The 23,097-nt window shown below is 41.6% G+C and overlaps 1 protein-coding gene across 2 annotated transcripts in view; it reads right to left on the bottom strand.

The window, feature by feature from the left end:
- Positions 1–23,097, bottom strand: part of POU6F2 (POU class 6 homeobox 2) — a 356,161-nt gene that overhangs the window by 236,155 nt on the left and 96,909 nt on the right. For both annotated transcript variants that reach the window (XM_024750655.1, XM_024750656.1), the window contains exons 2-3: positions 10,967–11,058; positions 7,698–7,926 (exon numbers count right to left, since the gene is read on the bottom strand). In XM_024750655.1, the coding sequence (XP_024606423.1) occupies positions 7,698–7,926; positions 10,967–11,058 (321 nt within the window). The remainder of the gene's footprint in view (positions 1–7,697; positions 7,927–10,966; positions 11,059–23,097) is intronic.

Raw genomic sequence — 23,097 nt, 5'->3', positions numbered from 1 at the left:
ATTCTCTAGTAGGTCTGCGTCTTTATTCCCGTCTTGCCCCTAGGTTCTTCACGACCTTTTTTTGTTTTTTAGATTCCATATATATGTGTTAGCATATGGTATTTGTTTTTCTCTTTCTGACTTACTTCACTCTGTATGACAGACTCTAGGTCCATCCACCTCACTACAAATAACTCAATTTTGTTTCTTTTTATGGCTGAGTAATATTCCATTACCCAGCAATCCCACTACTGGGCATATACCCTGAGAACACCATAATTCAAAAACAGTCATGCACCCCAATGTTCACTGCAGCTCTATTTACAGTAGCCAGGACATGGAAGCAACCTAAGTGTCCATCGACAGATGAATGGATAGAGAAGATGTGGCACATATATGCAATGGAACATTACTCAGCTTATCTATTTTATAGAGAGAGCAGTTTGTATCTGTTAACCTCATACCCCTAGTTGGTTCCTCCCCTGTTCACTGTCCCCTTCGGTAACCACAAGTTTGTTTTCAATATCTGTGAATTTGTTTCCGTCTTGCATATACATTCATTTGTATTATTTTTTAGATTCTGCATATAAGTTGCATCATATGATATTTATCTTTCCCTGTCTTATTTCACTAAGTATAATATTCTCTAGGTCTATCCATGTTGCTGCAAATGGCACTATTTCATTCTTCTTTTGGCTCAGTAATATTCCAGTGTGTGTGTGTGTGTGTGTGTGTGTGTGTGTGTGTGTGTGTGCGCGTGTGTGTGTGTGTATGTATACACATATTCTTCTTAAAATTCAACCATCTGTTGATTGGGTTGCTTCCATGTCTTGCCTATTGTAAACAGTGATGCTATAAACATTAGCGTGCATGTATCTTCACTCATCCATCCATCCATCATTCATTATTGAGTACCTACATTGAGCCAGCACTGCTCCAGTTCTTGGACCACATCGATGAACCAAACAAAGATGCCTATTACAGGGCTTGCCAGGCACAAACAATACATATTATAAGCGCATTATATGCAGATAACCTCCTCTAGACCCCCAGGGCCAAGCATCACCATGCTGCATCCACTCTCCGCATGCCACAGTAGGCATGACACTAAGTGCTTAAAAAGCAAGGAAAAACAAGACTCAACCATTTTTGAGATTTTTAAGGTTATGCAGAGGGTAATAAGTATTATGGACAAAGGAGATAAAGGAAAGCAGGTGAGGGGGAAACTGGAGTATTGGGGCTGGCACAAGGAGGGAGGGAGGTTTGATGCTTTCTGGGAACAGAGTTTCTAGAGAACAGCCCGTGCAAAGGCCCTTGGGTAGGAGTATGTTTAAAGAACACCAAGGAGGTCACGGGGCCTTCACAGAGGCCGACTGAATTGGAAGAGGGAAGTGTGGGGCTGAGAAAGTAAAATAAATTAGACTGAAGAAGTATGTCTTAGAAAAAATTTTGGCACATGGAACTGACTGGAAGCAGAAAGGTCAGAAGCATTCATGGTTTCTGAGGGAACTAGATTCCCAAAGAAGCCACAAATCTTTAACTGTTGGAAACTTCAAGCAACCTTCAGCTCCCAAGCTTCCATAAGCTGTGCATGAACTGAGGAAGCCCCCAAAGAAAGGTATATTCCTCAACTTTCTCTTCAAATGTAGCCAAGAAAGGTAACAGACAGAGGAGAATCTCCCCAGGGGTGTAGCCAAGGGCCAAGGTGAACCGTAGCCAAGGGTGTTTTCCAAGAAACGCCCACTGGAGGACCCCTCCCCCTCCCCCCAGGGGAGGGGACTTCTCGATGTCTGCCTCCTGGGATGCGGGGACGGCTATGGACAAATTGTGGCACATTCTTACGATGGAACAATTCTGGGAAATGAAAAGAAACTGCTGAAATCCACAGCGTGGATAAATCTCAAAAATATTATGCTGAGCATGAAAAGCCAGACACCAAAGAATACATACATGTGAATCGATTTATATGCAGTTCTAGAACAGACAAAACTAATTGATAATGACAGAAAGTAGATCAGGGCTTGCCTAGCTGGAAGGAGGACACTGACTACAAAGGGACACAAGGGAACATTTGGGGATAATGAACTGTTTTCTGTATTGATTGTGGTGGGTAGAGTTTGCATGGGTGAAAACAATTATTGAAACCCATGGGATTGTGCACTTAACATCCATGTATTTATTGCATGTAAACGATACCTCCATGAAATCAACAACAACACAAACAAAAAGGCACTGTAATGTCTCTTGCACATGAAATTCCTAACCCCTAAAATGATCCCTACATACTTCAACCTCTACAGACTTTAATTTGGAGAGGTGGAAAAAACCAGGCCAGGTTTCCTGCCACCGCTAAAGGCAGGAAAATCATCCTTGGCCTTGATTTTCCAACTTGCCTTGAACCTAAATGCTTTTCCACGTTGAGGGTAAGCAGCACTTTCTAATGTATTTCTGGTCATTAATTTAAATGTTATGCTTGACTTAACTGGAATGTTCACACTTTGATATAAATCTCCTACATAGCACATTTATATTCACCATTTACATTGCCTGAAGTGATAAGTGGGTTATCTCGGCCTGTGCTATGGGAAAAAGCCTCTAACCTGAATTTTCTGTCCCAGAAGTTGACACACCTCTGCTGCCCCACTAAGCCCTTTGCTGTTGTTGTCTCTTGTGTGGAAGTTGTTTTTATCTACATTTTCTGCCTACATCTAAAAAAGGCCAAAACTCCAACACATTTGCATGAGTTCCATAATGGGGATTTTATCTTGCCACATCAAATAACAATCTTGTTCCCATGCTAGGACAACTGCAAATTACACGTTTAGTACAGCTATCTGTGTTTTCAAATAATAAGGAAATGGGAGACACTGATTTAAGGGAGTTTATAAAATATGTGACAGAGCAACCTTAGTCATTTTTCTTTGAGGTTTATGGTCATAATAAATCTTATGTTACAGGTGTGGGTTTACTGACAGGCACCTGAAACCAAATTCTTGTGAGCACAGGACAGACAAAGGTTCCAGGAATGGAGGGACCCCGAGTAGTGATGGTGGGAGTTACCTGGAAGGGGAAAGGGCTTGCAAAGGTAAGAGAGGAGAGAACACAAAAACCACACCTACCTCGGGTAAGGACACAGGGTGTTGAGGAGTAGGTTATTTCTAGGTCTTATCTGAGTTTAGAGCATTTCTAGGCTTGCACCCCAGCCAGGACTTCCAAAGATTTCCCTTAAAATATTCAGAACCAAGACTCCAGCTTTGGCACCTCCAAATTCAGACCACAGGAGGTCCACGTCATCCTGGCTCTGCCCCACCGCGCCCCCCGGCCAAATTAAAGCTGATTGGACTTCAACATGGGCAGTCAAGCTCTAGTCTGACCAGGTAGACAGCCTAAAATGAAAAGGCTCAGCCTGACAGGAATGTGAGTTTTGGGGAGTTTGAATTTTAGACAGACGTGGAGATAGGGGTAAAGATAGAGATGATGGAGAGAGATAGCAATTGAGAGTTCCTGAGAGGTTCACGAGTTGGGAAGATGAATGGACTCCAAGGAGACAGAATGGAATGTGAGTGAACCAAAATTGTGGGTTAGCTGAAAGTCAACCAACTTGGTAGAGAAGAGTCACAGGAGGAGGCATGGAAGAGAGGAGACAGGGAGCAGGGATAGATGCCTGCCTGCTCAGAGGGGACAATGATACAGCCTGCAGCCTGTGGGCTCACTGGCTGGACTCTGCTGGACTCTCTAATCCCCAAACCTGTCCCAGGCTCCCTGGGGCTGGGCTGCAGGGCTGGTGAGATTTCTAACTCCTCACTCCCGTCTGTTTCCTTACAACAAGACACTATAATTGATGAGACAGCAGTGCATCTCTCTGTCTCTCTGTCTCTGTCTCTGTCTCTGTCTCTGTCTCTCTCTCTCTCTCTCTCTCTCTCTCTCTCTCTCTCTCAAGGATCTGACGAAAATGGGAAAACAATCCCCAGCCTGTGCAGACAGGTTTCCTGCAGGGCTATGTGGTCTCTTTTTCAGGATGCAAAGTTTTTCCTGGATAAAATCTCAGAACAAGGGCTTCCCTGTGTTTTAATTATGCAAGGGAATACCTCTTGGTGTTGGAGATATACTTCTCCTGACAGAAGCAGACACGTTCTCAAGTAAGTTATTCCTTTTGGTCATTATCATCATTTAGAGGCCTGGGGTGGTGAGGGAGATCAGGAGAATTAGTGACGGTGCTTATCACTGTCACATGGCTCCTGGTGACCCTAAGATGCTGGGAGTCTGGAGGACGCTGCTGGAGATAGTGGGGGAGCGCCAAATGAATTTTGAAAAAGCTCCTTGGAGCAGGCTTTCTGAAACGTGAGTGTGCATAGGAGCCCCCTTTTAAGAACGCAGATTCTGTTCAGGGTGTCTGGGATGGAGCCTTGATAAGATGCTGATGCCGCTCGTCTGGGGACCATGCACAGAGAAGGAGACTGAGATGGGACCCCCGCTGCCTGAGCAGAGAGGAGCTGCTCTCGTGTAACGTGTCATTAGTGCTCATTAAAATACACGCAGGGATCACGGCCTCCAAGGCTCTGAGAGCTATTCCATGTCACTTGATACGGAACATAAATGAACCGGCTCTCAAGCCCTTTAGTAAAGAGGAAGATACTTGAAAATTTATTCCTGGGATTCCAAGCCATTAAGAAACTGATGTCATTTTTTGTTGTTGTTCTTAGCAAAATTGTGGCTTTTGAGCTAGAAGAATGCCTAGGCTGAAGGACTGGGCAGGAAAGTTGGGGAATAATCAAAGACAATTCCAGTTGGCAGACTTATTTCGTGAATAAAATCTTAATGCTTCACAATGAGGAAAAGGGGAACCATCCAGAACTAAGTGCCTCCTATGGAAACAGGTCCTACTTCAGAAGTGTTGAACATTCAGTCCCTCCCCCTCACACTGACCAATCAAATCTGTCTTGTAAAATCTCGCGAGAAGGTGGGCTAGCTATTATATAGGTGGGCAGACTTACTGGTTGTTTTAAAAGATTCTTAAAAGCCTTGGACCGAGGTTCCATTTTCATTGTCTAGAAGCAGGCCATGGGGAGGGGGCAGAGCATTCTACCCTGCCGGTTGTATAAATTTGTGTAAGGACTCCTTCTCAGGTATTATAACCCATTTACAGGAACACCACCCTTGAAAAAGGATGAGACTCAAGGACTTCTAGGACTGGCTCAGTCTCAAAGTCAATCAGGACCCCTGCAGATGACTTTCTGGCCACCGCCATCGCCCACCATCCTGAGTCCCACTACCTTCCATGACATAACCTGGGGAGCTACACAAGCTGTAGACATGGCCAAGGGGATTGTTAAGGGCCACAGTAGGTTTCTGAAAGGCGGTGAGATCATCCTTGGGTTGTCTGCTGGCCAACAAGATGATGGATCAGCATTGTCCTTCAGGTGGCAGACACTGATCTTGGACACCTTGCAGAGATGAGACGTTTCGCTGATTCCCATCCTTATTGCCCTTGGAATTTTTGCAGGATGACCATCTCTTTCTGGTTTGTCTGGGACTTTGCTGGTTTCAATGGTGAAAGTTACAGGCCCCAGGAAAACCCCCAGTCCCTGGCAAACCAGGATGGCTGGTCCCTTTTCAGACTAAGGAGGTCTGGGTGGTGAAGAACTTATGTGGGAAGATATGAAAGGAACAAAAAGCTGAAGGAAACTGGAAGGGAGAAATTTCCTGGACCGTAACAGTAACTTAGGAGTTGGGATTCATTCATAAGGATATCAAAGAAAAAAGGTGTTTGGAGGAAGAGCTTGAGGGTTAAGAATAACTAGGAAGCTTTTCCTATAACTGGCTGACTTGCAGCTGGGAGGTGTTTTCATAATGACCTCCTGACTTGCCTCTAGCATCACTGAAATTTCAAAGATGGAGACAAAGGGAGAGATAGCCCCTTGTGCTTGTGTAGTAGACAAGAGCTTGACCATCAATTCCAATACTCTTCTGAAGATGAGGCCAATAGGGAAATTGTGTGAGAAGCACCAGGGGATTAAAAAGAGCTAGTACTCTTACTGAAACTACTTACTCAGGATACCAATATTAGGATTCATTTTCTGAAACCAAAGGTGCCAAAAAGAACCAAATTCCAAACTGTAAACTAATATTAAATTTGATATTTTTTTTAAAAAGAGAGAAAATTTTGATGGAAGTCCACATTGGACCAGTCACTCATGTTGAACCCTTAAAAATAATCAGGTACTAAAATCCTAAGAACACCAAACGTTAATAAAGAGATAACAAGCCTGGATTTTTGGACTCTGTCTTTGGCATCCACTTTAACCAAGCAGGATTAATTCATAACCTAGGAGCTCTGTGAGCTCATGTTTATTTATAACATTCAATATTCCCATAAGGGCAAATGTTCCAAATGGAAGCCTGCATTTTGATAATGCCCGTTTCTTCATTAAGATTTCATCATCCACCTACATTAAAAAGCCTCTCCCTACACTTTGTTGCTTTTGCTTTCACCTTGTTTATTCCTGCGTTATTTGCTTAATCTTGAGATCCTGGCTTCCCAGGCACTCTCAGATTTGAAACTAGCAAAGTTTGTGCATTAGCGTGTCCCAGACATGCATGATTTATGAATGGCAGGTTTCTTGGCACAACTTAATGGTATAAGAGAGACTTTGTTTTAAACATTAAAGTGAAAGTCAAGAAGTGGCAACAATGGGTGGGATATTAAAACATAGGGCGTCTAAAGAAGTTTGGGTCAAGAGTTAACCAGGTCTTACTTGGTCTATTCCTTAATCTATGGACTGACACTCTGACCATTTTAATAGGTTATAAGGACCCCTGACTTATGACCAACTAAAAAAGTACTTTAAATTGTTATTATGAAAACTTGCCCAACCAAACTCTCACTCTGTAAAAAAAAAAAAAAAAAAAATTAATTGCTAACATTTATATCAGTGGAGAAAACAACCTCTTTGACCAGTCCAAAATAAATCTGTCTTCCCTTTTTTTAGGCACCCTCATCATATTCAAGCTCTTTCTCCATCATAATAGTTCTTCCTCTGACAGTCTTTCGTAAATCAGTCTATCAGTCAGTGTTACCAAATCTTTTAAAGAAAAGTTAAAACCTTCGTGATATCAAGAGAACTACTCTTCCTGAGTAGAGTCCAACTCTTATTATATGCCCATGATTACATAAGATAAGAGCTCTATATATGTCTATTTTTCTCATTACAAAATATGACCTCAAATAACATAACTTTTGTTTAATAATTATAACTAAAATATACTTAGTAAGAAAAATAATAAGTTAATTATTCCAAATGATACCTTGTATTTGAAATGTTCCAAACACTTCACACACAAACAAGCAATGTCTAACCTTTCTTTGCAGATGGCTAAAGTGAAGAACTCATGAGATTATAATTCAGGTCCTCAAATAACATCACAATCACTTTACACCTAAGTTTTTGATGTGTCATGCAATGATTGCTCATAAATGCTTCCAGAAGACCTGAAAGGTTTCAAGTCAATATTAAGACATGAGGACTGATAAAGCCCATGGCTTGAGCAAACTCAGGATTCACAGACACCTTGAAAACTTTGCTTCCTACATAAGCCCTTCATAGCCTTTATGGTGGAAGCAGCTCTGAACTACATTCAACATTCAGGGCACTTGTCCACTTCAGAGAGCACAGGCCAGTGGATGGAGCCCTACATGACACAGAGACACAGTGGGTTACCTTGTAGAGTTTGCAGTGGCAGAGTCATAATGCCTCCGGCTGCAGCTGCTGCTACCAGCCCTTGGATGTTGGTGAGGTTCGCAGTGGGCAGTGTGAGGACCAGCCCTTGCTGCCCTCCTAGCTGTCCGGCCATGCTGAAGGGGATGAGGACAGGCTGGCTGAGAGCCGGCGTGCCTCCCGGCCTCACACCGGTGACAGCAGAGGCTAACTGCTGGGCTGTCAGAAGTGGCTGCAAGGAAACACAAAATCCCAGCTCACTTTCCAGTGGAACCAAGACATGGGTTGTTAGAGCATTCTTCTTCTACTTAAGCTGGGTCAGAAAGTTCCTGAACAAGTAGCAAAGAGACATGTTCTATTCCAGAAAAAAAAGCTTGACTTCTAGGAAAAAACTTGAAATTGTATTTCGTTAATCTTTTTGGAAAATTTCATTTGGTTTGGAAAGCTCAAATACCTTTCAAAGTAATACCCTACACATATATTATTCTTCCATGGATTTTCACTTGATCCTATTCTTATATATTTGAAACTCTCTGCTAATTTATTCTGTTTTTCCAAAAAGAACTCATTGGAATCAGTGGAATTTATTGGTTCAAACAAGCAATGAAATACTATTTTCATCTATTAAATTAGCAAAAATAATGCAAAAGACTTATGCAACGCTGGTAAGTCTGTAGTGACACCATTATATGGATTTAGGACAGGCGGACTGGCATAAACCTTTTGGAAAGCAGAGTCCGTATCAAGGGCTACAGAAATATTCATCCCCTTTTGACTTAGAATATACTCCTGGGGTATGCTTCTGAAGACACAATTTAAAAAATATATATAAATGAATGAAAATATGCATTACATTTTAAAATACATAAATGTTGAAAAAGTTTGTTATATTAATAGTACTAAACTTGGTAAGATATTATGTAGTCTTTAAAATGGATCATTCTGATACCTCTAGAAAAATAGAAAATGTTTATGAGAATATATAAAATTAACTGGATAATAATTAAGCAAGTGATGATGATCAAATCATTATTAAATGGTAAAATTATATATGTATAATGAAAAGATCTAAAAAGGAATATAAAAAAACAGAAATATTTGATGTGGATAAATTTGAAAAGCTTTAAACAATGTCTTTTGTTATTACACTAACAATCTTTGCCCTGTTAAAATGACATTAAAAACACATGTTTACATCCACTATCCAGTAGCCATTGTTTGATATGGAAAGGCAGCCACATAGGTGTGCACTTCTGGGCACTAGATGTATCTGAGCTCAGATGTGAGCTCAGGTGGGGGTCTTCAGGATGATGTAGGAAGGATTCCTTGTCCAACCAGGCCAGATGACTGAAAGGGTCACTGATCTTAGCATCCTTCATCCGGGACTTTCACTGCACCCCTGCAGGAGCCGTTTAAGATCTAATTCCATGCCCATTTTTCTTCTAGAGGAGCTGATAAAAAACTCATTGGGGAGTTTCAACTTTTTTGTTTTTAACGCAGAATGATTCTATAAAGTAAAAGGTAACTCAGTGTAGGTATAGTACAAAGCCCAATATTTAATAGCCAGGCACTATTTTAATGTGTATGAACTCCAATGTCCTATCAATGACATACTGAGTTAGTTACTTGTCCAAAGTCACATATCCAGAGGGGTGGGAGGATTCCGATCCAGCCAGGCTGCTCCAGAGCCCATGTTTCACTCCCTCTCAATACACGGAACAGATTTGGAGAAGGGGGGTGGCTTTATTTGAAGAATGGGGGATGGCTGAGTCATAAGCTTCAGATTGCTGGCATCATATCACGGCCAGTAGTGATACCATGATGAAAAGGAAGGCAAATGGGCAGTCTTCAGACTGTATGCAGGCCACAGATGTGGATGGTGGGGCCTGCAGCATTTTTTTAATTGAATTCATGGGCTTACAGCAGGGCATCCACTGTCCACTTTGTCCCAGTGTCCCCTGCTTCTCACTGTCTGGGTCTGTTGTGCTATGTTTCTAACCTGGAGGCATTGGAGTTTGTCACCCCTCGTATGTTCTCACACACACACACACACACACACACACACACACACACACACACACAATGTCACGAGCATGAAATTAGAAAGGGCATGGCCTTCAGAAGCTGGTTTCTGAGATGCCCAGTCAAACTCCCTCTAAGGCTCCATAAGAGATCAGGCATCAACCCAAGCTTTCTGTCTGGAGCACAGAGGCATTCGTGCTCTGAGATGGACTTTGGAATCTGAGGCCACAGGGAGACTTGGCGGGGGCTGGAACAACAAAGTCAAGACCAACTCAAGCTCTAAACTTGGGTTTTCAAGCCTGCAACTGATGGGCCCTGAAGTGCTGAAAGTGATTAATTTCCTGGAATCACAATGACAACCAAAGAGAGAGAAAGGCTCAAGGATCAGCTTCTTTTTCTATAAAAGTGGGTGAACTCTGAGAACTTCACACTAAATGACAGAGGTTTAAAAAAAATAAAAATAAAAGGCCCAGCCTTTTACAATTGTGTTGTACATCTCCATATAACCACACCAGGCTGCAAAAAACAAATATTGGACTTTAAAAAATAATGAATGTATTTCTTTATTAATGCAGGAGCTATATATGATGTACAGTATTGTCAAACCCAATAAGCTGAACTTGCATTAAAATTGCATTAACTTTTTTGTATTAAATCACATCTTGTATTTCAAAAACGGCTATAGTAAGGTTGAAATAACTTAATTTTCTTCACACTCCAGTCATTAAAGTTTTACTTTCCAGAAAACTGCATGATAACCAAAAGCACAATTATAGTGGGTTTTAAGAAGAAAAAATGTTTCCAAATTATTAAAATCAACATTCCCTTTAAAAAGAGAGAAGAGGGGGCTTCCCTGGTGGCGCAGTGGTTGAGAGTCCGCCTGCCGATGCGGGGGACACGGGTTCGTGCCCCAGTCCGGGAAGATCCCACATGTTGTGGAGCGGCTGGGCCCGTGAGCCATGGCTGCTGAGCCTGCGCGTCCGGAGCCTGTGCTCCGCAATGGGAGAGGCCACAGCAATGAGAGGCCCGTGTACCGCAAAAAATAAATAAATAAATAAAAAGAGAGAAGAGTTCTGCTAACATTTTTTTTCTTGATGGTATTTAATAAATAATGTAGCCATATAGTTTCCCATACAAAAATTTATCACCGTCTTTGCTCTGTTGGAGTTAATTGGTTTTAACTCATTATTATTTATTTGGTTATTTATATGGTTAAACCATCCTACATGCAGCAGTTGAGAGATACTGACCTGTGGCCCAACCGGGAACGGGAGGTGGGTCTGACTGGCCTGCTGTTGTTCAGGGGTGCCTGGGTCTGACAGCGCCGGGTTTCCTCTGGCCCCTGGAATTCAGAAGAGAAACGCACCCTTAACATAAGATCCAGAACGGGAACTGCCCATGACCCCATTTTCCTGTGATGTCACATAGCATTAAGGCACAGATGATATGCCAGAGTGCTTTACCAATAGCCCCAGTGCTCAAATCACTTGTCAACTGCATACATTATGCTAACGGACGTTCGGGAGGGACCACGTCATTCTAGGAGGGAGAAGGCTGTGACAGCAGAAAAAGCGACACCATCATCAGTCGCACTAATAGGCTTGCATTATACATCAGTTTGCAGGGGGTGTGCCAACACGGCCCCGGTGTGGGAAAATGCATCCTTTATGCATAGGCGGGCAACAGCTAACCTAATTTCCCAAAGCCAGAGAGAGCGTGATCTCAGACACGACCAAGCACATCTATATTATCCCTTAATATGGCTTCGTACCCTTAAGCCCTTTTTCCATACACACTTCAGGTACTGAATCTTATGGATGAGTTTTCCTAAAAACAAAGCCTTTTTCTTTTCTTTTTTTTTTAAATTGAAGTATAGCTGATTTACATTGTCATGTTAGTTTCAGGTGTACAGCACAATGATTCTGTTATACATACATATATATATATATATACACACATTCTTTTTCAGATTTTTTTTCCTTATAGGTTATTACAAAATACTGAGTAAAGTTCCCTGTGCTCTATGGTAGGTCCTTGTTGGTGGCTCCTTATGTCCTAAAAAACACATGCATCTCCCTAAGCAAATTTCCTGGGTGCTAACTTACCCCCACACTACCCCCAGGGATCCCCCCTGTGGTGAGCATAGACAATAATGTACTTCCTTTGCTAGAATCCTGTTGGATGCGAAAGCGTGAAAAATGAAATTCCACCAAAACAGCAGACCTTTCAAACTTTCTTAAACATTATTGTTTCTCTGTGTGTGCTCATGTGCTTTGTTTCAGGACAAACCATAGAAGGTGATACAGTGGCAGTAACAATAAATATATAAATAAGTAAGAAGCAAACAAAGCTAGCAGCCATCTTTGAGGGGTCTTAGTTGGTAGCTTTTGTTTTCTTGGTGATTGAAATCCAATTCCAAGCCATCCTTAACAAGATCCTCTTTCCTGATGTTTGTCCTATGAATAGCAAGTGGAAGACAATTCAAACCTTGTCTACTGGCGTGCCATGGATGACCAAGAAAAAAAAGATATGATTCTGTCACACTTATAAATTCTAAAGAAGGTATTATTAGCTCATTTAAAACAAATTATTCTATATATTCTCCAAAGGGACAGACTTATAAATAATGGAAATGTGGAGAAAAATAGTTCAGCACATTAAGCTACAAATAAAATTGACTGCTACATATTATTCAATTGACTTCTATCTCCACAGCCGCGTGTCAATCATAACAGCATTTTATAATAGGATTAAGCAATAAATGTGCAAAGCCATTATGCAGAAATCTGAAAATCTGATTAATTTGTAATATTTTTTTGTGCCGAAAGTCAAGAATGGACATTGCTTGGGGAATACTTACAAGCATTCTATTGAAATTTCTAAATTGATTTGGAACAAACTAATAAAAACACAGACTTGCTGACATTTTATAAAGTGAATTCTGTCAAAATACGTTTGGCATTTTAATGATCGCTGTCACTTAATAACAAGGGTAAGATGGGCCATCATAAGATGCCCACAATTTCCCCTTAACGTGCAGGAGACCTTTCTTCTAAATTTTTTATATTTGACTTATTTATCATGCTTGAGTAGCAGGGCATTTTAAACTGGCAGGTGCATTATGCAGTGTAAATCTCTCAACTTCAGTTCTTACAGACCCAAGTGCTATTTTGCCTTAGAATTCTCAGAAGAGTTTTACTTTTATAGAGCTAACCAGGTCCCAAAGTGATCTTTTGGTCAATTAACGTAAATTCTCAAATGGTTAAAAATCTGCTTTGGTTTAGTTTATGAAAATGTTTTTTAAAAATTGGTTTGTTCTTTATGCTTGCCAGACATGGATTTTTATGTCTGACTGTGAAAAACTCTGACAATGCACAGAGAAAGAAAAATCTTTTTACACAATTAAAAAACACATATCTTAATCAAAAATTTTTCTCTACTATGCCAGGCCCTTCTGTCCCATACTGCTTTCATGCATACTAGGCTCACTTTTTGATTCTGTTCCTAATGACACATCATGGTAATGTTTGGGATCTGTCCCATCCAGGCACTGTGTCAACAAGATTGTGTCTTTGTTACCTGTAACTTGACACAGATTACATTTGCTTACATTTTATTCTCTGTTGCTGGAGGCTCTCACCAGTGCACAGCAGCTTGTTTTGAGGCTGGTTATTCTCAAAAATCATGTTCAGTGCAGTCCAGGGCAATTCCACACAATTTCGTGTGTAAAATGAAGTCTTTCACAGGCTCTAGAGGAGATTATGTATGCTCTCCTGCCTGGATCAAAAAGTAATGTTTCTTCTTAATGCACATCTCCATTTTCCCCAAACACATGTATCACACTTAACCTTGTAAGACCATAAACTAATCTGTCTGGGTCATAAGGCGGCTCCCAAATCAGGGGCCTTCTCAGAGCCAGAAGGGGGATCCAGTAATCAGAATGAATAAATGACGTTGGCTAAGAGTTTCAGAGAACTCTGAAGCAGCGCTCAGCCGTAAGTTAGCAGAGAATTTGAGGTTAGGTACAGGCACAGATACGAAAATGTGAACTTAAGTGGGTTGGGCAGGTTCCTCCTGATCAGGGTCCTAGGAAATATGCTAGGAGATCAATGAGATCAAGGAAGCCCAGAAAGCTCTCTGTGGCCTGTTCTGAATTTAAGAGTCTAGGCTTTTCAGGCAGCAACTGTGAGCTCCTGTGTTCACTGGTTTACTGCTTTATGCCCAGCTCTTAATGTAGGCATCATTCACACTGATTGAATATTCACTCAATGGAAATAGAGGTTGGGCTTTTAATTGAGGGCTGGTATAATTCCTTTAAAATAGGTATGGGCATCCACTTCACTAGTTACTCTTATTTAGCATAAACTTTGGAAATTATCTCTAAATTATTAGCTTCTTAGCAAATTCGACTGTAATTCTGATTTTTTGTTTTGTTTTTTAAATTTTTATTGGAGTATAGTTGATTTACTCCAATGTTGTGTTAGTTTCAGGTGTACAGCAAAGTGAATCAGTTATACATATATCCACTCTTTTTTAGATTCTTTTCCCATATAAGTCATTACAGAGTACCGAGTTCCCTGTGCTATATACCAGGTCCTTATTAGTTATCTATTCCAATTTAGATATTAAAAGCAGTTTGGTGTACAGGTTAAAAGCAGGCACTCTTAAATTTGAAACTTTCCTTGCATTGAGATTTAGCCCTGCCCCTTAACTAGTTGGGTGAACTTGGGCTGGTTTTCCAGTTTACTTATATATATACTAGCTTCCTCTTGTAAAAACCCGGGAAAATAACTGTATGTCATTCATAGGGTTGCTATGGTGAGGATTAAATGAGCACATATATTTGTAAATGTCTTGGAACAGTGCATGCTTGTCACAAAAGTGCTCTTTCTCTTGACTATCATTAGTTAAAAAGATTTAATTTATATTTAATACAATATTTAGCATTATTTAATTTGCCCATCATATTTACCTGCCCCAAGTAACTCAACACAAACGCCCATGCCTATGTGTGTTGTCCGTGTTTCCTCACACACCACTCTGTGTGCTCTGTACCATTTAATAAATGTTTGGATCTGAACTAAATGGTCAGGTCTTTAAAGAGCCTATGAAGTGAGATGTGCACGGATAATCCTTCCTTTAGTCCCTGGTAGCATGACCAGGTAATATGGCACAAAGATACTGGCAATTTGCTCCCAAATTCTCACCCAGACCATAGCTTAGACCAGCAGCTCTTACCCAGGCCTATGAATCAGAATGGTCTGTGGAGCTTCCTGAACACACAGAGGTTCACATCCCTCATGAGGCTACTTTCAGAGCATCCAGAGGGTGGCTCATGTGTACGTTTTATAAAACTCCACTGGTGATAGAAGACCATGGGGAGAAAACAGTGGCTTACATGCTGCTCAGGCAAGTATGAATCTCCTCCGCACTGAGGATGCCATGTACAATTAGTTTTACGACAGCAGATGGGTCATCAGCCAGCATTACTCCCTTGGCCCTCCAAGCTCCTCTACCTGGAGCATTCTTCCATCATAATCCTGGTGGCCTTCTAGTTTAGCAATCTATGTCAGATGCATCTATTTTGTAATGTTCACAGGTACTTCAAGGAGTAAAAACTGATTTTAAAAGGGATCGTAAGGACTTCCCTGGCGGCCCAGTGGTTAAGACTCTGAGCTTCCACTGCAGGGGGCTCATGTTCAATCCCTTGTCGGGGAAGTTCCAAATGCTGCTTGATGCAGCCAAAAATAAATAAATAAAAGGAATCATTTAAAAATTTAAAATAGCTACATTATATTTATTTCTTTTCTCGCTTTAACAGTAGCAATTAATGAATGTTGTTGGCTGAAAAGCAAATGTATTAATCTTCTATAACGTTTAGTTTTGGATCTTCATTCAGTTTTTTTCCATTATCAAAATGTATTAATGGGTTTTAATTTTTTTAAATAAATTTATTTATTTGTTTATTTATTTTTGGCTGTGTTGGGTCTTCGTTGCTGCGTGTGGGCTTTCTCTAGCTGTGGCGAGCAGGGGCTACTCTTCGTTGCGGTGCGTGGGCTTCAGGAGTTGTGGCACGTGGGCTCAGTAGTTGTGGCTCGCGGGCTCTAGAGTGCAGGCTCAGTAGTTGTGGTGCATGGGCTTAGTTGCTCCACAGCATGTGGGATCTTCCCGGACCAGGGCTCGAACCCGTGTCCCCTGCATTGGCAGGTGGATTCTTAACCACTGCGTCACCAGGGAAGCCCTGGGCTTTAATTTTTGAGTGCTTAATTTAAAAGTAAATAATAAGGTGACCAAGAAATTAAAATAAATAAAATAAAGTAGTTATATAATAGAAGTCACTTCTGTAAACACAGGGACCCCTGATAGAAGTCTGCTAAGGAAAGGATAAGTCATAAATGTTGGAGACACTGAAAGACTGATTAGGAGTTCGGGTGGTACACTGCAATGAAACTTAATTTTAATTGTTAAAATGCCTGCTTGTCAGAGCATTGGTTCATTCGACACCATCTTTCCAGTGTTGATCTTATATGCAAAATCTGCAAATCTGCTGGCAGCTCTCTCTGCTCTGGAGAGCCTGAACTATCTAGGTAGCCGGCGTGGGGGCAGTGATACCCTAGGCCCCTGCTCCTCTCTTTAGTAACTTCCTGACTGGGGGAGCCTCTGAAGTTTCACCCTGCCCCCCACCAAGTCAAGGTCAGAGTTCCTGAATGACCATCACTGCATTCCTCATAGTAAGTTAGTTTTCTTTTGCAAATTAAAACAATTTTCTTTTTGTATAAGAGTTTTGGATTAACTGAGGCAAACAAGACTCAGTACCTCTTAGCAACTCTAAGAGTGAAACAGATGTGCACTCCAGGATAGAGTTTTAAATGTGACCCCCTCCACCATTACCCCTTGCCCACACCTGTCTTTTTGGAGTTGACTCTTCCAAATAAGTCATTTTAAGAAACAAATAGAACATTTTTAATCCTGAGAGGGCATACTCCTTTCTGGATCCTTACCCCATTGCCTTTGCAAAGAGGATATAAGGGCTGGGGCAGATTGAGGAGAAAGCAGACTTGCACATATGAATGGCTCATCGGAATACACCAATTCCACTTTCAGTTGGCCATCCTCCAATATTCAGTGCACGAGATTCCTTCATTAACGACCAATGCATTTTTAACAAATCGATTCTTCAGAGGGAGAGTTTGGGTTTCTGTCCACTATGCATTAGCACAAACGATCACAAGAAGGTCACAGGGATCCCTCAGCTTTTTCTGGTCTTTCCTACCCACTGTTTGCTGTTTTCACTGGGGAGGGAGGTGAGGCAGAGGTTGCTTATTATAAGATGGACAGTTGAATGCATTATTATTTCATGTTGGGCATGTGAACCCAGCTAAGTGGGGCAGAAGACCCCTCTAAATTAAACTTCCCTTTCTTTCAATTTCTTCAAGATTACTAAATGCCAAGGAGGGAGTGGAGGTGTCCATAAAAATCTTTTCAAAGTCATTGCCACTGTCTGCCATTTTTTATTGCCCGTTGAGATTTTTTATGATACTGGCCACACATGTATTTATGTCCAGAACACTATACAGACCCCTGGTGGAACTGGAGACTCTAAAGAGATAAGCCACACTTGAAAATTAAACATTCATTAATTAACTTAGGGTTTGTGCATTTTTGCAAGTTCTGTTGTCAAGTACTTGTAACCTCACCCGTTGAGGCCTATAGAACAGTAAATGTCTGATGACATTAATGGGAAGAATGGATTCCTTTATTCTTCTAGCAGGTGACTTATCTGGCCTTTGATGGAGGGAAATCCAGTTATCTTTGAGTGAGGGGTCTAGGTCCTCAGTGGTTTTATTTTATTTTTTCTTCGGTGGTTTTAAATGCTGATCTTTATTTAAAGGCTGTACATAAGCATTAAAAGTCAAAGGGAGATTCGAGATATCTAGATAAAGCAGAACAAGAAACCCCCAAAATCCCTTATTTGGACTTGATTATCTGAAGGTGTTTTTGTAATAGCTACCAAAATTATTCAGTATTTGCTTCAGTCCTCTATGTAGACTTAGTCTATGTGTGCTCTGGAAACCTTTAAAGACTTTTTTTCTCTCAAAATTTCCTATATCTCCCTTCAGTCTTCCTCCAACAAGTTTTTATCATTTGTTTTCACATCCATCTCATAAAAGCAGAGCTGAACTCCTGAGATATCCAGGCCAATAAAGTTCTCAATTTCTGTAAATGCTTCCTCTCAGAAAAGAGATGAAAAAAGCGACAGTCATCAAATATACTTAAGCAAAATTCCACGACACACTGTTGGCATGTGGAGAGCTTTGGGGTACACATCAATGCTTGAGCACTGATGTGTCTACAAGAGTATAAATTCTTTCAGGGCAAAGATTCTTTCTCACTCACCTTTGTATCTCCTGCAGGTCAGCTCTGGGCCTTGGCATGTGTGTATGTATGCATATATGTGTGTACGTATATATTATGTATGTACGCTGTTGTTTAGGTAAGTTGTTCTTAAAATGTTGGAGATGTGCATCAGAGTGTGCTGAAACAATTTAGAAACAGATTTTAAACCACCTGAAAATGATGTCTCATTTTTAAAATGCCCTTCTTGATCTAAGAAGCTTTGCTAATTTCAATACACTTCTCCCAGGAAATGGACACTTCCTCTGACAAGGTCATTGCTAGGGGCCACATTCAACACTGCACTGCATCCAGGGATGAAGTCCTTGCTGTCAACCTACTGATAGGACCCTGCTACGGGCCCCCTGGACACAAAGGTCGTGTAGACCCTGTGTTTTTATGCCCATGCAGGGAGCTTGATTCTACGCTTCATCTATGCTCAAATTTACATGAGGGCTGGCTACATAATTTATGGGGCTCAGTGCCAAATGCAAGTCCAAGTCCCTAACCTGGGGCTGGGAAGTCAATATCCCCCTTCCCCAGGGCTGCTGCCTTAATCCCCGGCAGATGGGTGGACTCAAGGGATTGCAGCCTCCTTGCTGGGCTGGGCTGGACACCTGGTTGGGATGAGTTGCATGCTGATCCTATGACTCTCTCTGCACCTGAGTCTAGAACAGAGAAGGGCAGAAGGGAGAAGGTGACAGCTACACTCCAGCTTCTGGGGGTTCTGGGGCACCCAGGGCAGAGAGCAGGTGGCTGAGAATTGCCCTGTCCTGAGAGGTAGGGAGGTAGTGGCTGGACCGCCAGAGGCTCCAAGCCTCCCTGCCTCTGACCCCACACTCTTGTCGTCCCATTGGACTTGACCCACAAAACACAATTTCAAAGATAAATTATTAAGAATCTCAAGATGGTGACCTCAGAGCCTTAAACTCCAAACGTGGGACCCTGCTGGGTGGCGAGCCCTGTGTGCCTGCAGTGGTTGATGGCCCATGAAGCAGGCCCTGCCCAAGGGACCTTCTCATCAAGGGTCCTCAAGTTTTAAAAATTGCACGTAAACCTACAACTCTTTGAGAGCCATCTTCCAAATCAGTGTAAATTCTCATAAGAGTGTTTACGTCTATAGACGAATTTAGACATGGCTTGTTTTCCCCAACAAGAAACTAAACTTACAAATCATCATGTTATTATCAGTGACCACATTTGCTGGAAAAGTAAGATAAAATTTTGTTTTGTTTTCTATCCATTCTCAGTTACCTGTCCCTAAAATGGGGAGACAAGGCATGAATTCCTTAAAAGAAAAATCATAGAAAAGATGTCTTTTCTTTCAGTTTTAAACCTATTTTACTAACAATGTTACACTTTCACTAACAATAAACACAGATTTTTTTTCCCTCCTGACCAGCTGCCAAGTTTGACAACAAGGGGATGAGATCAAGACACTCTCAGGTGGAATAACTGGCCTAGTTTTAAGGTCCTCTCAATTTACCTACCCATGGTAAAACATGCAAGAATTCCTGAGAACTGACTTTAAATATGCTTGAAAAATGGTCAAAGCTGATAACTAATCTGCTTTAAAATTGTGTGTGTGTGTGTGTGTGTGTGTGTGTGTGTTGGGGTAGGAGGATGAGGCGGAAGGGAAGGGAACTAGTCCATTTTTTCTTACCTTCGTTATAGTAACAGGGGTGACAAGCTGTAGGGTAGAGGTCACTGTGATTCTTTTTGCAATAGCCCAGCCTCCAGCCTCTTATAGCAACACTTGAGTTTGTATCTAATATCTGCAAGGCTCCCTTTGAGGCCCCCCAGACCTACAGAGCTGCACCATCAAAAGTCTCATTATGAGTTTTTAAACTGTTTTCAGTTTATTGAGGTTCTTAGCTGAGCAGCCCCCAATGCAGGCAGACCCCAGAGACTCTGTGGGTCCAGTTCCAGACCACCACAACAAAGCAAATAAAGTGAGTCACAAAAATTTTTTGGTTTCCCAGTACTTATAAAAGTTATGTTTACACTATACTGTAGTCTATTAAGTGTGCAATAGCATTACGTCTAAAAAAGTGTACACACCGTAATTTAAAAATAATTCTAAGAAATGCTAACCATCATCTGATAACACAGGGTAGCCACAAACCTTCAATTGTAAAAGAAAAAAAAAATGCAGTAACTGTGAATCATGTTAAAATGAAGCACAATAAAGCAAGGTGAGCCTGCAGATATCTGGACCCCAAACCTGAGAAGGAGGTGAGGGTGAAATAGAGAGCGCTGCATCGTGGTTACATGGGCTCAAATTCCTGGCTTAGACTGAAGTCAGCTGGAAACCACAGTGATGTATGTTTCCCCTCTTCTCCAAGACCTACATGGCTTCAAAAGGTCTGAACTCTGCACAACCTTTCAGCAGCAAGGAGGCTGCTGATCTGACGTTCAGAATATGATTTAACCATGAGCCACAACGGAAGAAATCATTATTTCAATTGGAAATGATGGCCTCTGGGTGCAGTCGCTTCTGATAACATACGCAGTACAAGATCTCGGAGACCCTCAATGCAGAAAGCGTGTGGCCCTCGATCCGCGGTGACTGTGAAGAGCAGGTGATTAGATCATCACAGACTGTTGACTTCCCCAGACTTTGAGACTTCACAGGGCAGTCCAGTTAAAGAAGACCGTTAATGATCATGCGAATAGAAAGATCTCGGCATTTCATTTTGCCAAGTAAAAACATTTTTTTAAACTGCCATGCTCTCTCACGATCCTACAACAAAGGTATTTTAAAGCCTTTCTCCCATACCAAAGAATGTGTTCTCTGTTTAAAGGAAAATCCTTTAAATTGAAGCAATTCAGACTAATGAAAAACTCATTGCATCAGACTTTTTTTTTCTCCTTCTCCCTTTGCCCAGTGTCTGCTTTTTTTTTTCTCCTTCTCCCTTTGCCCAGTGTCTGCAGAGGGACACTGGTCTGTCACAGAGCATTCAGGAGCTTCTGGTCAACCTGGTAGGATTTGAGGAATCACAGCAGCCCTCTCCTTCCACTCCTCCAGGCATAAGAAATATCTGACCAAACACTCCTAAAATGTTTCTTCTTTTGAATAAATAATTCCTCTTTTGCCTAACCTTTTGTAGAGTCATCAGTATAATTTTCTTTATATATAAAGTTTTATGTGCCAAGTAATACATTAATTACTTTGCATATATTATCAACCCTTACAATAACCCTGTAAGGTGTTTATGATTATTATGTCCATTTATACAGGATACTAAGCTTTATTATTCACATACCTAGTTAGTGACAGAGGTGACTATATCCCAGGCTATCCAATTGATGGAAGGCCCACATCTGCATCAGCTAGACTGCTCCACTGCTCAAATATTTTATAAGCATTCACCAAATGCTTACTATGGGCCAGACACTTTGCTTAGTATTTTGTCTACATTTTCTCCTTGTATTTGTCTCCTTAGTATTTTGTCTACATTTGGATAAATCTCCAAAGAAGCCCTGTGTTATCAGGATTATCATTCTCCTTTTACAGCTGTGGAAACTGATGTTTTAAACGGCTTAAACAACTCACCGACAGTCACACAGTTAATGAACAACAGCACTGGGATTTGAACCAAATTCCACCCAACTCCAACACTTGCACTACCCTAGGTATCAAATGAAATGTTCCAGGGAGACAGAACACAATAAATCCCACACCATGACAGAAATTGTATTTTGGGGATATTTTCTTCTGTACCCAGTGAACCCTGGCTCCGGAGACCTCTAGTATTCAGGTCTGGGAGGTGGGTGATGGAAAAAGGAAAATGGAACATGATGGGAGGAGACAGGCTTCTCCTGGGCCCCACTTTTTCCCCAGCCATATCCTGACCAGTTCCTAAGAAGTAAGCACTCCGGTCTCCTTTAAAATAATGTTCGTAATGAGCAGGATGACAGCCGTATTTCGTTTAGGGTCTCCATGTGATCTCTGGACCAGCAGCATGAGCGCCGTTTGGGACCCTGCTAGGAAGGCAGACCTGCGGGTCTCAGCCCACCTGGGTCTCAGACCCACGGAATCAAAATCTGCATTGAAAGAAAACCCCCAGGTGATTCATACTCACAGTAAAGTGTGAAAAGCACTGGTTTTGAGTTTACAACTCTTTTCCTCCCTCCCTCCCTCCCTCCCTCCGTTCCTTCCTTCCTTTCCTCCCTTGGGTGGCATTTAAAGTGTACATGCACCTAAAACGCCCAACTTTTAGCAGACATTGGCAGTGGACTGTTACATCCTTTCTCACAAAAGTCAGGCGGGGGCAGGTGAGAATGTAGGAAAAGCAAACGTTCAAGAGGCACACTCTCAATCACAGTAATAACCCTGGAGCATGTCTCACCCCGTGCAACCCGGTGGGAGGACTCCCAGGGAAGAGGTTCACAGTGGGAAGTGCTGTTCCTACATTCTTAAAGGGAAGCATATTTATCCTTTTTAAAACACAGCAAAACTGATGCCAAATGTAGCCCAATACCCTTGCTCTGTGATTTATGATGATTTTCCTGACACTTTCTCCTTCCATACCCATATCTCTGCTTTTCCATGGTGAGGGCCCATGAAGATAAGAGTCTGGCCTCTCTATTTCAGTTATTTACCCTGAGAGTGCCACATTCTTTGCAAAAGTAGCCGGAGTGCCACTTTAAAAAGGGGGAATAAAAATTTTAAACCCTTTAAAGTTGAAATAAAATTGCATTTCTACACAGATACTCTGAAAGGGTAGAATTTGCAATCACTCTTGCATGCAACTAAAGATTGGTGAAAGTGGGGTCACTTAGAACTCAGCAAAGGACAGGAAGGAAATACCCCCAGAGGAATTACATTGCGTGAAACTGTACCATCACACCTAGTGAGCAAGCCGTTACAGTAATGAAGCGTCTATGACAGCATGACAGCACAAGGTTGTGCAGGAAGAAAAGGATGCCACAAACTCACTGTGTACAAAATGCCAAGTGCTGCAAAACCTTTGGAGATGGGGTA

Source organism: Neophocaena asiaeorientalis, unplaced genomic scaffold (assembly GCF_003031525.2).
Source record: "Neophocaena asiaeorientalis asiaeorientalis breed wild unplaced genomic scaffold, Neophocaena_asiaeorientalis_V1.1 scaffold60, whole genome shotgun sequence".
NCBI classification, from domain to species: Eukaryota; Metazoa; Chordata; class Mammalia; order Artiodactyla; family Phocoenidae; genus Neophocaena; species Neophocaena asiaeorientalis.
The sequence above is the reverse complement of the archived record's forward strand: the minus strand, read 5'-3'. Positions and strand labels throughout refer to the sequence as shown.